Here is a 13,770-nt window from a genome sequence, read left to right on the forward strand (position 1 = left end):
ACACACTCACACAGTAAACCATATAGTTTATGTAAAAAACGGGAAAACTTTCATTTTGCAGCAAACCCGAAGAAGATCTTAATTTAATAAAGTGCCTCGCACGCAGCCTCGCAACGAGTGTAATTTCAGATAAATCTCAATTAGGGCCAAGAGAATTATGGCCCAGAGTTTCCGCCAGCAATTGATGCTTGGGTTCGTAAAGATTGGGCGAAAGAATGTGTTTTTTTTTTTTTTTTCACTCCAACTCTGACGAGTTTTCGCTTTGGTTTTTTTTTATTTTTTATTATAATTTATTAAGCAATACATATAAATATATATAGATATATATATATATTAAGTCGATATATATTTAGCTGATTTTTCTAACAAGTTTTCGATTTTTTTTTCTCAAATTTTGTAGTTGTTCTTTTCTAGGACTAGAAAAGTGAACTCAATTTTGTCAATTGTTATAAATTTTGATTTTTTTTTTTTTTGCAAAATAAAATTTAAATTGAAATAATAAATTGTTGTTGTTGGGCTAGGTCGTGGCTCAGAAGACCTGAACACGATGATTCTCGCGATCGCATACCAAAATATTGCCATTCGACATAATGGCCACGCCCTCGAGCCCTTTGAACTCCGAGTCGCCGGAGCCCCAGGAGCCGAAGGTCTTCAGGAAGCTGCCATCCGGATTGAAGATCTGTATGCGATTATTGCCCGAATCGGCCACAAAGATATAGCCCTGATCATCCACAGCCACGCCGCTATAAAAAAACAGTAATTAATTTTTTTGTATAGAGATATATAATATATTAAGTATACGCACCGTGGAAATTTAAATTGTCCATCATCGGAGCCCTCGCCGCCCACAGTGGACAGCACTTTGCCATTAACATCGAATATCTACGGGTGAGAGAGAGATGGAGAGGGGGAGAGAGAGAGAGAGGGAGGGAGGTAGACAGGTAACAGCTGTTACAGATTCCAATTAAATTCCGTTCGGTCAGCTTACCTGAATTCTGTGGTTATTCGAATCGGAAACAATAACACGATTCGTATTCGATACGGCTATATAATGCGGATGCTCAAGCTGGCCCTCGCCACGGCCACAGGAACCGAATTTACCAACGAAGGAACCATCGGATTGGAAAACCTGAACCACGATATAGTTGTTTTTTTTTTTAATAAAACAAATGTAAAGAGAAACAGAGACATTGGGAGAGAGAGAGAGAGAGGAACAGAGGGAGAGTGAGGCAGGCAGCGCGCTCTGGCTGCGTTAAGCGCATGAAAATTGAGTGGGCGTGGCTATGGGCGTAGGCAGCTGCAGTCTCAGCATCCGGCTGGCAGCCTTCTCAAGTGTGACAAATTGGGCAAGACTTTGAGCTGCCGTTTCCTGCTGCCTCGCCCCCGTTGCCTCTCCCACTGCCACTCGCACTCGCACTCGCACTCCCTCTCCCACCCATGTTGATAAACACCATGCAGCATCTCACCTGCACTCTGTGGTTCTCCTTATCGCATACGTAAATGAAGCCGAGTGCATCGGTTGTAACGCCCCAAGGATAATTGAATTTGCCATCTGCGATGCCCTGCGAACCGAAGGCGCGCAGGAAACGGCCTTGCGGATCGAGCACCTGAATGCGATGATTGTATCTGCAACGTGGTAAACAAAGGTGAACGCAAATTCATGTTAAATCAATATACAAATCAAATTGAAATGAAGTACAAATATATTTAGTGCATCAAATATATGTAATTTAAAATTAAAGCTGTATTGCTAAATATATAATTATTTTAAATGGAATTTGATTCCCTTAAATAAAAATGTAATTTATTATTATGGGCTTCTGAAAAAAAATATATATAATTTTAAATTTTTTTTTACATTTATTTAATTTATATTTTGTATAATCTTTTTTTATTTAACTAAATTTGTTTTGTAAAATATTTTTTAAATTCATTTTATTTAAATATATACATATATAATTTTTTTTTTTAAGAAATTATCTTTGTTTAAATATGCACATATATTTATTATGCCTATTTAATTTTATTATTTTTGTTTACGTATAGATTATGTTTATTTAATAAATTTGTTTTACATTTATTTGTTTTTATTCATATATGTATTTATTTATTTTTTTTTTTTATTTATTTTGTTTTTTTTTTTTTTTTTTAATATAACTCTTTTGTTATTTGTTTTTATCTAAATTTTTTTGTATATTTTATAATTTTATAATGTAATTTAATTTAATTTAATTTGAATTATATAAATATTTTTATTTATTTTCTGTCTTTTAATATTTTCTTCTTTTTAGTTTCAATTTTCACCACCTTTTATTTATTGTTTGGCAAATTTTTATTGAATTTTTTATTTTAAGAATGTGTTTTATTTAACTAATATTTAGTTTGATGTTTTGTTGTAGATTCTGTTTGATTAAATTTTATTTCATTTTTTATTCAGCTCAACTGAGATTAAATTTATAACAGTTAAACAGACATTAAATCTATAGACCAAGAGCCAAACTAGCTCTCTCTCTCTCTCTCTCTCTCTCTCTCTCTCTCTCTATCTCTCTCTCTTTTTCTCTCTCTTCCTTTGAGCAAGCAAAAAAATGTAAAAGCATTGGCCATTTTGCAGAGCTCTGCCATTTGCAGTCACTCTGCCATCAAATTGTGAAACGCGCTTCGGACTGTCATTAATTACAAAATGGGGCGTTGAGAACTCATTACCGTGTGCCGTAACTTGAGGCCAGTGGGCGTGGTCGCTGGCATCGTGTGACGCATTTTAGCCCTGGGCATTGGGCTTACAACTAAGCCGCTTAACGTGCAAAATCAAAGTTGAGACAGACAATGAGGCTCGACCGAACAACCGAACGACCAAGCATCCGACCATCCGACCATCCGTCCGACCCCGGGCGCTTAACGAGATTTCTCGTCAGACAATGAATGACAGGCCCTACACGCAGCCAAAGATTGGGCATATGCACATGTGTAAATACTAACAGAGAGTGGGCGAGAGCAGAGGGGGAGAGGGAGAGGGAGAGAAAAAAACGAGAGGGCGTTTGGTTACATACGGCTTAAACCGAGCGGTGGCGGTGCGGAGGAGCGCAGGGCTGAGTCGTCCGCACATGTTTCTCATTAACGCGGCTATTATGCGCTTAGCTGTGCCAATTACACGGCTCCAGCATAAAGCTAAGCCCAAGAATTAATCATGGACTATTGTTTCGACTTAATTAAAATGCAGCGAAGAGTCGATGGAGCTGGGCGAAGCCAAAAAGCTGAGCCAACTCAAGCAGCTCAACTGACCAGCAGAGCTGTCCAACTGAAATTTTTGGCATGCGAATGATCTGACATATGGGAAAGAAGTTTTTCCATTCTCTTTTGTCCTACGCAACTTTTCAATGCAGTTAAAGCAAAAATAGGCAATGGGGTATAGGAATGAGGAATGGGAATGAGAAATTTCAATTAGACTTAAAGAGCATAAAATATAGAAGAAGAAGTTATAGCAATAACTGGTATTGGAATAGGCATGGAGAATGGGAGGATTGAGGAAAGAGAGATTTCAATTAGACTTAAAGAGCATAAAAAAATAGAAACATTTTAGAGAAACTGAATAAGGGACTTAAGAAACCTAAGAGATAAGCTAAGGACATGGATACCATGACCTTACTTGCAACAGAATTTGATTTATGGTTGAGCAATTTTTGAGACTTACACAAAAATACTCTTAAAGCAATACTTGAAGAGAAACAGAAATTATCTGAAGAGCTGAAGAGGGGGCTCTATAAAAAAAAGCTAAAGAGCTCCATGGAATACTTGGAAGAAAAATCAATAAATCTTAGTGCTCGCTTTTGGGATGAATCACTAGTTAGTAACGATCGAGGATTCATTTATTTCCTTAAGGCAATATTTGAAGACCTAATTGAAAAACTCAGAGCTCTATAGAGTTTATAGAAGAAAACTCAAAGAGTTTTATAAAGTCATAAAAGAAAACTCGAGGAGAGAAATTGATAACTACCTTATGTAAATGTGTAACAATTAGTTCAGTTTAGCTTGAGACCTGCTTTTCACTATCCACTCATTTTGATTTAAAGACCGACTCAAAGATCTCAGAGACTTCTTAAGTGATGCACAACAAATTTTTGGTGTTTAAAAGTTTTGGATCTACTCACCTATCGGCAATGATGTACTGGCCGATGCGATTGACTGCCACGCCCGCTAGACAATCGAATTCACCCTCGCCGTTGCCATATTCGCCAAACTCCTTGACGAAGATGCCATTCGAGTCGAAGACCTGAACACGATGATTGCTCGAATCGGCGACGACAATGCTATTGTCGGGGCCGACGGCTAGGCCGCGCGGCCACGTAAAGGATCCGGGCTCGCTCCCCCGGCCCCCCAACTGGAACAGCTGCTGGCGCTTGCGCAGGTATACCTGTTTAGGGATAGTACCTGCCACTCCGGTTATACCGGCTGCTGCTGCTGCTACCGTAGGGGACGTAGGGGAGCCTAGCCCGTTTTTTGACCCGTCATCGTCGGACGAGGCCAGCTCATTGGCCTGACGCAACGGCAGGCCGAGGCTCAGCCGCCTGGACACATCGCTGGCCGTGCTTCGGCTGGCCGCCGTCGAGCCGGAGGCGTGGCTATCGCGCACACTGCTGCCGCTGCTGCTGCTGGGCGCATCCTTGGCGCTCTTACTGCCATACTTGTTCTTCAGATAACGCGCCCACGAGCTGAGCGCCTCCCCGTCCTTGTTGTCCGTCGAGCTGCCCAGCGCACTGCGCGACGAGCCCGCACTGCGATCCGTGATGGGCGAATTGTCGCGAGACTTCAGCGCATGCGAGGAGCGACTGCGTGATAGATCGCTGCTGCCATAGCCGCTGTATCTGTAAAACATTTGAGAATGGATTAGCATTCAGATTGGAAGATACGCGCAAGCGCTGAACGTTGAGTTGTGCGATGAGGCTGTTGGAGAGGCATTGCCGACAGTTTGGGAGTAATTGAGAGAGGCACGCAGTTTTACAGTCACTGTGAAACTGAATTTAAGCTTAGGCATGACAGTTTAGGAGTCATTGGGTACAGTTAAATGCGAACTGTGAATCAATTGTCAAAGATTGCCTAAGCCTTGACCTACAGTTGCAGAGTCATTGCTAAAAGTTGACTGCCAAACTGTTAGTCCAGCAAATATTTGAAGAGCCCTAAGTCTTCGACTCGACTGGAGCTCGGATATTGACTGTCAAACTGTTTGAAAGTATGCCTCGAGTTCAGCCACTACTGAATGCAGTGTTGGTCAAACTGTGAGCTGACTAACAACATGTTAGAACAGTTGAAAGGACTGTCAAACTGTTTGCAGAAGATCTTTGCGATCTTTACAGTATCACTGTATCCTAATACAGTTTGGCGACAACTATGGGGCTATTTTGAAGACAACTACTTGCTGTCAATCCTGTGAGAACAGTTTGACTGAAACTGGAATCTACTTGTCAAGGCCTTGCTTAGTTAAACAGTTGATGAGTCATTGAGCACACCGTAATGACTCTAGAACTGTTTGCAGAGAGCTACAATAAATGCTAAAGCGCAGTTTGAACGCCAATGGAATCAAACTGTAAACGGTTGTTTAGTATGAAGCAAAAAGCTTCACGTGGGAAAATTGTAGTGGATTAACTGATTCTCTGATCGTCAAACAAGAGAATAGCAAAATAGCTCTCAAACTGTATTTTGCCTTAAAAAGAGCTAAAGAGTCAGTATATTACAAACCGTAAACTGAATCTTAAACTGTTTACGTCGGTGATTACGCAGTGATTATCAAACTGTAAGCAAACTTCCAACAGATTAAATGAAAACGCCTGCACAACTCAGTGAGCAGCCCTCGCTTGTTTAAATGTTGATCACTGAAATTATGAACTGGTTCAAATGAATGTATGAGCTGAGCTGAACTAGATTTTTTTCACATTTAATGACTGCGACGACGCAACGAAAACTGAAATGGAAATGGAAAAATGCACAACGAATGCATGATGAAAATGCATGACGAATGCCTGACGAATACATGATGTATGCATGATGAATGCATGAGATTTGTACAGAGTGGGCGCAACTGCATCTAAGGAAAAGACAGTGAAAAAGAAACAACTATACAAAATGGCTTTAAAAATCCTGTTAATTTCGGTTAATTTGAACGCGCAGAAAAAAAACTTTTTTTTTTTTTTTGTTGGGGAGGTTTAAAAAATTTTGTAATAATTCAAATAAAAAATTGAAATAATAAATGTACATAAAAGAAACTGGAATTAGTGTGTGCTGGTGTGTGTATATGTAGGCGTGGGTGTGTGTGTGTGTGTGTGTGTAGAGTGCAAAACATAAACGAGAACAAAACGTGGTAAAGAAACGTGGGTCCAGCACGCAGAGAAACTCATAAAAAAATAATTAAAATCAAAATAAAATAATAAAAAAATAATGAATAAAACAAAAATTTGAAATTCAAATATTTTGTGTTTTTTGGTTTTTAGCGAAAAGGGACGGGAAGTGGTACAGCACACGCACATTGAAAGCGCCCATAGAAACGTCCATAACAGATTTATATAGAGTATATATAGAACATAGAGTATATATAGATCTATAAAATATATGCCATATGTACAAACGCCAGCGTCCTATATACAACGGAGTTTCGAATTGAATTGTCATACACTTCTTTTTTGGTATTTTTTTGTATTTTTTTGGTATTTTTCTGATATTTGTTCTGGTATTTGTTTAGACTTGCGCACCTTGAGGCCAGGTAAGCAGATGGCGACACTGTCGTCGGCGATACGGGCTCATCCAGATCATCGTCCTCGTTGCCAAACTGATGCGAGGAGCGACTGCGCGCCAAGCGATTGCGTCGCTCCTTCATGGCCAGATAACGTGAGCGGCCGGTGCCGTAGCGGCTGTCGGAATCGTCGCCAGTGCCGGTGCCGGTGCCCGTGCCGTTGCCATCATCGTCGAAGGAGGCGTTCGGCGTCGATAGCGACGGCTGTGCGACAATTGCGCTGCTCTTGCTTTTGTTTAGGAAGCGGCTTGTGTAGCTAGAAAAATGTTGGTTTTTTTTTTTTGGTATTTTTTTTATGCGATATTTAACACTTTAAAATTGTGTTTGGTTGTTGTTGCTTTTGTAGAAGTTGAAGTTTGTGTATGTGTATGTGTGCTGTCTCTGTGTGTGTGTGTGTGTGTCTGTGTGCCTCGCACCTGGCGGTAAAAACAAACTTTGGAAGCGCCTAGCGAGAACTAACTTTTAACTAGCTTAAATCTGTGTGTAACGAGCTTACGCCTCGCTCTTCCGCCCTCCCCTTCCTCTCGCATCCTCTCTCTCCCGCTCTCTAGCTCGTTTATTAGGCAACCAAATTCAATTAAAATACACAAAAAAAACAAGCAACAAAAATTATGTGCGCTCAACCGAAAAAAGTTTCTAATTAAATTTCACGTTTTACATTTTACATTAGCGCAAAAGTTTAGACACAGAGCAACACAAATTTAGAGGGTATTTTACAATGCATAAGTACACTATGCTCACATACAGGTCACATTTACAGGGTATACAAAGCATTAAGAGTATACAAAAATAAGCAACATTAATTAAACAGCAACTACTACAAAGGCCAACGGCTACATGGAAAGCAACAACAAAGCACACACAGAAAATATAATACTCGGTATTTAAATACCAACAAAAATAATGTAAATACTGAAAGTAAATACAAAAAGCTCATTAAATACGGTTAAATGAGTATTAAGGCCATGGGCAGGAGCTTAAGCAGCAGCAGTCTTTCTCTCTCTCTCTCTCTCTCTCTCTCTCTCTTTCTCTCTCTCTCTTTCTCTCTCTATGTCTCTCTCTCTCTCTCCCTCACTCTCTCTCTATCAGCCGTCTATTTCTCTCTCTATCTATATCTCTCTCACTCTCTCAACTCAACCTCTTCTCCTCTTGCTCTCTCTCTCCCTCTCTCACTCTTTACATTTCCATATGACGCACAAATGTAGGCAATATTTTTTTTATTTTGTTAGTACGCCACATCGATTACATGGAATATACATAAACATACATACATACATACACACATACATACATATATGGCACACATAGTCAAACAATGAAATGAATGCCAGCGCATGCAACACATCATGTGCGGCATGTTGTCCAACTGTACATTAATTGCCATGGAAAAAAAGAACAGCCAAAAGAAAAACAAGCATTGATTGTTGCCATAAAAATATATATACATATATATCGAGTATAAAAATCTTTTTTTATTCATTTGATAGCAAAAATGAATGCGATGTTTTATTCAATATTTAAACAATTGTCGCGTGTACACACACACACTCACACACACACAGACAAATTGAAGCAGCCGCTAACGACTGCCTAATGCTCGTTCATGTTACAGAAACTCAAATGGGCGGAATATATTAGATAGATATATGGATATATGTAGAGTCGTTCAATTGTGCATCAATTGCAAGAACTTGTTGACTTGCCACGCCAGAATGGGCGGTTCCTACTAGAGATCTGTAAGCTGTAATGTAAACTCTAAGGGGCGGAATATATATTGGGGGAATATATATTACGGGAATATATATATTAGATGTAAATTAGTTGGATAACATACATATGTATATAGAGGAGCTCAAGAGTGGCTCAACTATTGAATATCGTATAAGATATGAATACCTAACTATATTGGACCTCTATGATGATTCTTGACTTGCCACGCCCCATATTGGCGGCATGTATAGATGGATGAATAGTGAGTCGTTTTCTATAAAGGATAGGCGGGATATATACTAGAGAGATATCTATAGGTAAAAGATAGATATCTATAAAGCAACTCTATGGTGAATATGGACTTGCCACGCCCCAAATGGGCAAAGTTAGATATCTTTAAAGCAACTATGGTGAATGGACCTGCCACGCCCCAAATGGGCAGAACATATGCCAGATAGAGAGACATAGCTAAAGAGCAGTGGACGGTTCGCATATAAGATGGATGTAAAGGAGCTCTGTGGTAATTATTAAATTGCCACGCCCTAATTTGATGGCGTGTATTAACTATAAAAAGATATCTATGACGCAGCTAAATAGTGATTATGATAATGACATACCCCTCCTAATAAGAGAGCTGAGAGTTGTCCGTCTCTAAATCAGCGGCTCATATAAGACATTGATATAGATATGTAACGAATATCTAAAGAAATTGAGAGCCTGAAGCTTTAAATAAAATCGTCACTCTTCGGACCAACTAATACTTTAGCATAATACTTCGTATCTGAATAAACATGGGGCATAGTTGGATTTATATGATATATAAATAATATACTATATAAATTTGCAAGCTCCAATTAAGTCAAAGTAGCTCAGCCTCACCTCATGTTAAAGCTAATATACTCTCTGAATACCTCTCTCGATAACCTGCAGCTACCATAAAAAACTGCAATTAATACTCCACTTGCTGTGCCACAAGTTTTAATTACATTACGCAAGCTGTGCGTCTGCTAGCCCCCAAAAAGAACTCAATATTCAATATGATTGTCAATAAAATAAATTAAGGAACGAGCACATAGAGAGAAAGAGACAGACGCACACAATGACAACAACTCAACGGCATTTGAACCCTTTTCGCTCTCTGCGCGTGTGTGTGTGTGTGTGTGTGTGAAAGGTCATTGTAAAGTGCTGCGAATTGAATTGAAGCTGCTTTTGAGCAGCCACTGAGTGGCTCCAACTGCCTCAACTTAGATTCAAGCTCTATTTATTGCCCTACTGTCCCTACTTAACCCCTTGATGTCAGCTCTAGAACTAGAATCTGACACTACAAACACACACACACACACACACACACACACAGGCACACACACACTCAAACGCAACCTCTCTGACATTTCGATAATATTTTGTGGCATATATATAACATATCTGATTGCTGTGGACAGCTTTTCCCCAATCGCTAGCTGACATCGATTTATAACATTTTTTCAATTTTTCAAATATGTCAAATGAGTTTGAGTCCCAGCAGCCAAGTTTTTAATGAAATTTGTTTTGAAAAGTGTGCAGAAAAACCTAACTGAACTATAACTATATATACATATACATTTTGATAGAAATAATTTTGACATATGTTTTTTAGATTCCTGTATTTCTACTTTAAGCAACTCAACTAAGTTAACTAGCCTAATTATAATATATATTTATATATTAAACTGTTTAAAAATTAAACAGATCAAAAAAGAAAAAAAAAATTGAATTTTTTTTACTTAACAAAAAAATAATTTAAATGAATATAGCATTTTTTCTATTCTTCTAAACAAAAATTCTATACATTTTTTAAACGTTTAATATATGTAACAAAAAACTAAAAATTAACGATTAGATTTTAGCTTAGAAAAGGAAAAAAAAAATAAACATTTTTTGTTAACAAATAAAGAAAAATATAAAAAAAATGTTATAGATTCTAAAAAAAATACTTAACATTTTTTTAACATTTAATATTTGTAACAAAAACAAAAAATTAACGATTCTTTTTGTACAACTATAATTTTAGTACACCTTTACAAACTAAAATTTTGCCTAAAGTTTAAGTAATTAATTTGCTCCCTTTCCTCAATTATTATTTATGAAAAAAAAGCTAACCAATATAAATAAATTTTAAATTTAAAATTTCTTCAAATTTTAAAATATTTCATACAAAATATAAAGCTAATTTGCTTCTGAAAACTTCAGTTTTCTCGTGTCACCAGAGAAAACAAAGCAGCTAGGGTTAAGCTCTTAAGCCTGTGAGGCTATTACGACCTTTCTTTGTTTGACATCGGATGAAAGGGACAAAGACGAAAGCAAAAAATTAGAAACTAAGCAAGAAGCCAACTTGTGTGCAAATTTGTCTGTGGGCAGTGCATACTCTGCTGAGTGAGATTAAAGAGGGTATATTGGTTTTGCTGGAGATGAAGAAACTGAATAACTGAATAAAGAATATTATAAGCAATGTGGGAAGGGAAAACAAAAGACTAAATGGCAATAAAAAGTAAAGTTTCAGTTAGTTTAATTAGATGCGCTCCTGATTTATGATAGAAAAAAAGAAAAATTTCAACTATTTTTGTACCATGAACGCGCATCATGCAGTTGGCTATGCCCGACTGCAATGAGTTTAACTGAAAAACGCTTTCGATGAAACAAATTAAATGAAATGCCTAAAAGAAGAATAAATAAAACATTTCAATGCAGTTGCACACATTTAATTTGATTGTGAGGCACATTTCAGGGAAGGGAACGGGATGGAGGTAGTATATATGCAAAATACGTATATATCTAACTATCTATAGATAGATAGATAGCTAATCAGTTACAGCTATAACTGTCTGTTATTCAATTATTTAGTGTCACGCTTAACATCCGCAAATCGCTTTCGGTACAGAGCCCTGTGGGGCCTACTTATGTACGGTATGCTAAAGGGCAGTGCGCTGCAAAGACGAACATAGAGAACAACAAGATACAAATACATAGAGTGAGATGCATATAAAGACAAAGAGAGAGAGAGAGAGAGAGAGAGAGAGAGAGCGTGAGGCTGGGGAGAGGTGGGGAATAGGAGTAAGTGAGTGCTACGCTTTTTTTTATTTTTTATTTTTACCTAGAGCTGGCTGGCTGCTGCTGCAAAGGTTAAGAGCTTGACTAGTAAACGCCACACGAGGCGTATGAGCAATAAAATGGCCAATGCGATGCTAATGCCAATGTCGCACAGTTGTACAAAGCTGCAGCAGAGAGAGATCACATCACATAAACAAATACAAATACAAATACAAATTCAAAAGCAACCAAAACACCAACAATTCGAGCCACACACAACAACAAAACAATCAATAACAAATTCATTTTGTATTAGCGAACTCGTCTCGATTTGCATGAATCATGGAATCAATTAATTTCAATTTAAGCTCAATTGTTTTGCCATTTCTGTATAGCTGCGTGCACGTGTGTATACGTGTGTGTGTGTGCGTGTGTGTTTGTGTGTGTCTGTTCAGCAAATTAAAATTGTAAATTAATCTCACGCACTTTATAATTATAAATAAGCTATAATATGATTAATGCAACGGAATCAACAGAAATAAAGTAAAACCAAAAATGATTGAAATTGAAATTTTCGATAGCTGGGATTATATTATTTTAATTAGCCGAATAACAAATGCCCTTGAACAGAAAATATATAAAAAACTGTCTCTATAGCTAATCAAGTTTTAATTGATTGACAGAATACCTATTATATATCTAAGTATATGTTTTAATGATTGGCTGCTTGACTCGCTTACCCTTTTACTAATTACTAATAGACTAATGACTCATTGATTGACTGATTGATTGATTATTCGTTAAGTCATCTATGTATATGTTTTAATAACTGACTACTTGATTAGCTAATTATTTTATTAATCACGAATATACTGATGACTAATTGATTGACTGAATGATTGATTAACTTATTGATTGACTGATTGGTTGTGAAGTCATAGTGGTTACGTAATATATCCAGATCAACTGATTGACTAACTGATTGACAACTGACTTACATACACATTAAGTGATTGATTGAAAGCGTGCTGTTTATTTTCTATGCCCAAATTAACTAATTGACAATATATTGATTGACTGAGTTGCTGATTGACTGATTGGCTGATTGACTGATATTCAATAAATACTTTAAATAAACTAATTGACTGATAGACTAATTGATATATAGCTCTTATACTTATTTATCTAGACTACTGATTGACGACTGGCTGATTGATTGACTAAAAACTGACCAACTAATAGGTAGACTAATTTGACTATAGTGCCTGATTGAACTCCTAGCTGACTGATTGCTTCATGAAATAATTGACAAACTGACTGACACACTGATTGACACTGACTGATTAGCCCACGGGCTGATTGACTTACTGACTGACACAGGTTAATATTATTGTCTGATTGATGGATTAGGTAACTGACAGACAGACAGACAAACAGTTGATTGATTAACTAACTCAATAGCTTGCTGACTGATTGATTGACTGGCTTAATGACTATTTGAACAACTGGCTAAATAACATTAATAATTCGTTCAATCTCTGATCTGTCATCTGTGGAGAGCAAGTGATTGATGAACCAGAGATAAATTGATTGCTGAGCCACGTAACGTCCAATTCCTAACAGCTACACTTATATTTTATGATAAAATAAGCTATATATAAATTCTTAAAAACCTTTCTCATTTTCACCTTGCTATTGTCCTCTATATCGTTCTGCTTATAACTCCCCAATTCAAATACTTTGAGCCGCATTCAACACACACACACACAATTATGCTAAAGGTTAATCAAATATATGTACATATATATATAATTTTAATATATATATTATATAGTGCCTATAATTCCCCACATTAAAGTCGCTTTGTATAAAAAGCAGCCGACAGTTAATTTATATTTATCATGCACGAGTATCATTATTCATTATTCATTATGTGTTAGAGTATGGGTGTGCGTGTATACATATATGCATGTATATCAATCAATATGTGTGTGTGTACGTGGGTTTGTGTGAATTGTATTTGAATAATTTATAAGCCAAAAATCAATAGCCAAAAGTCAGAAATTAATTGCGAACTTAACGTGAGCCATGCAAAAGTTTAGAAATAAAACCAGAAAAAATTACAGTTAAGTCTATGTCGAGTATATAGGTTAGATATTTAGTTGTTCTACATATATGTATGTATGTGTATATAGATAGCTTGGAAATTCGGATGG

General features: G+C 37.1%; 1 protein-coding gene and 1 long non-coding RNA gene across 8 annotated transcripts in view; both read right to left on the bottom strand.

Moving 5' to 3' along the window:
• Positions 1–453: 453 nt before the first annotated feature.
• Positions 454–13,770, bottom strand: part of tn (tripartite motif containing protein thin) — a 40,257-nt gene continuing 26,940 nt past the window's right edge. For 6 of the 7 annotated variants that reach the window (XM_089471542.1, XM_018011716.2, XM_018011715.2 and 3 more), the window contains 6 exons: positions 6,738–7,034; positions 4,146–4,859; positions 1,467–1,626; positions 989–1,129; positions 806–882; positions 454–743 (listed from right to left, as the gene is read on the bottom strand). In XM_089471542.1, the coding sequence (XP_089327668.1) occupies positions 530–743; positions 806–882; positions 989–1,129; positions 1,467–1,626; positions 4,146–4,859; positions 6,738–7,034 (1,603 nt within the window). In that variant the 3' untranslated portion in view covers positions 454–529. The remainder of the gene's footprint in view (positions 744–805; positions 883–988; positions 1,130–1,466; positions 1,627–4,145; positions 4,860–6,737; positions 7,035–13,770) is intronic. The other variant, XM_089471544.1, reaches the window with a different exon arrangement.
• LOC149268420 (uncharacterized) lies at positions 11,211–13,770 on the bottom strand. The gene is made up of 2 exons (XR_016270561.1): positions 11,619–13,770; positions 11,211–11,451 (listed from the first exon to the last, which is right to left on the bottom strand). It is a non-coding gene; the product is annotated as an uncharacterized LOC149268420 (long non-coding RNA).

This window comes from Drosophila arizonae, chromosome 5 (genome assembly GCF_054131065.1).
Source record: "Drosophila arizonae isolate 15081-1271.41 chromosome 5, UAZ_ARI_1.0, whole genome shotgun sequence".
In the NCBI taxonomy this organism is placed as follows: Eukaryota; Metazoa; Arthropoda; class Insecta; order Diptera; family Drosophilidae; genus Drosophila; species Drosophila arizonae.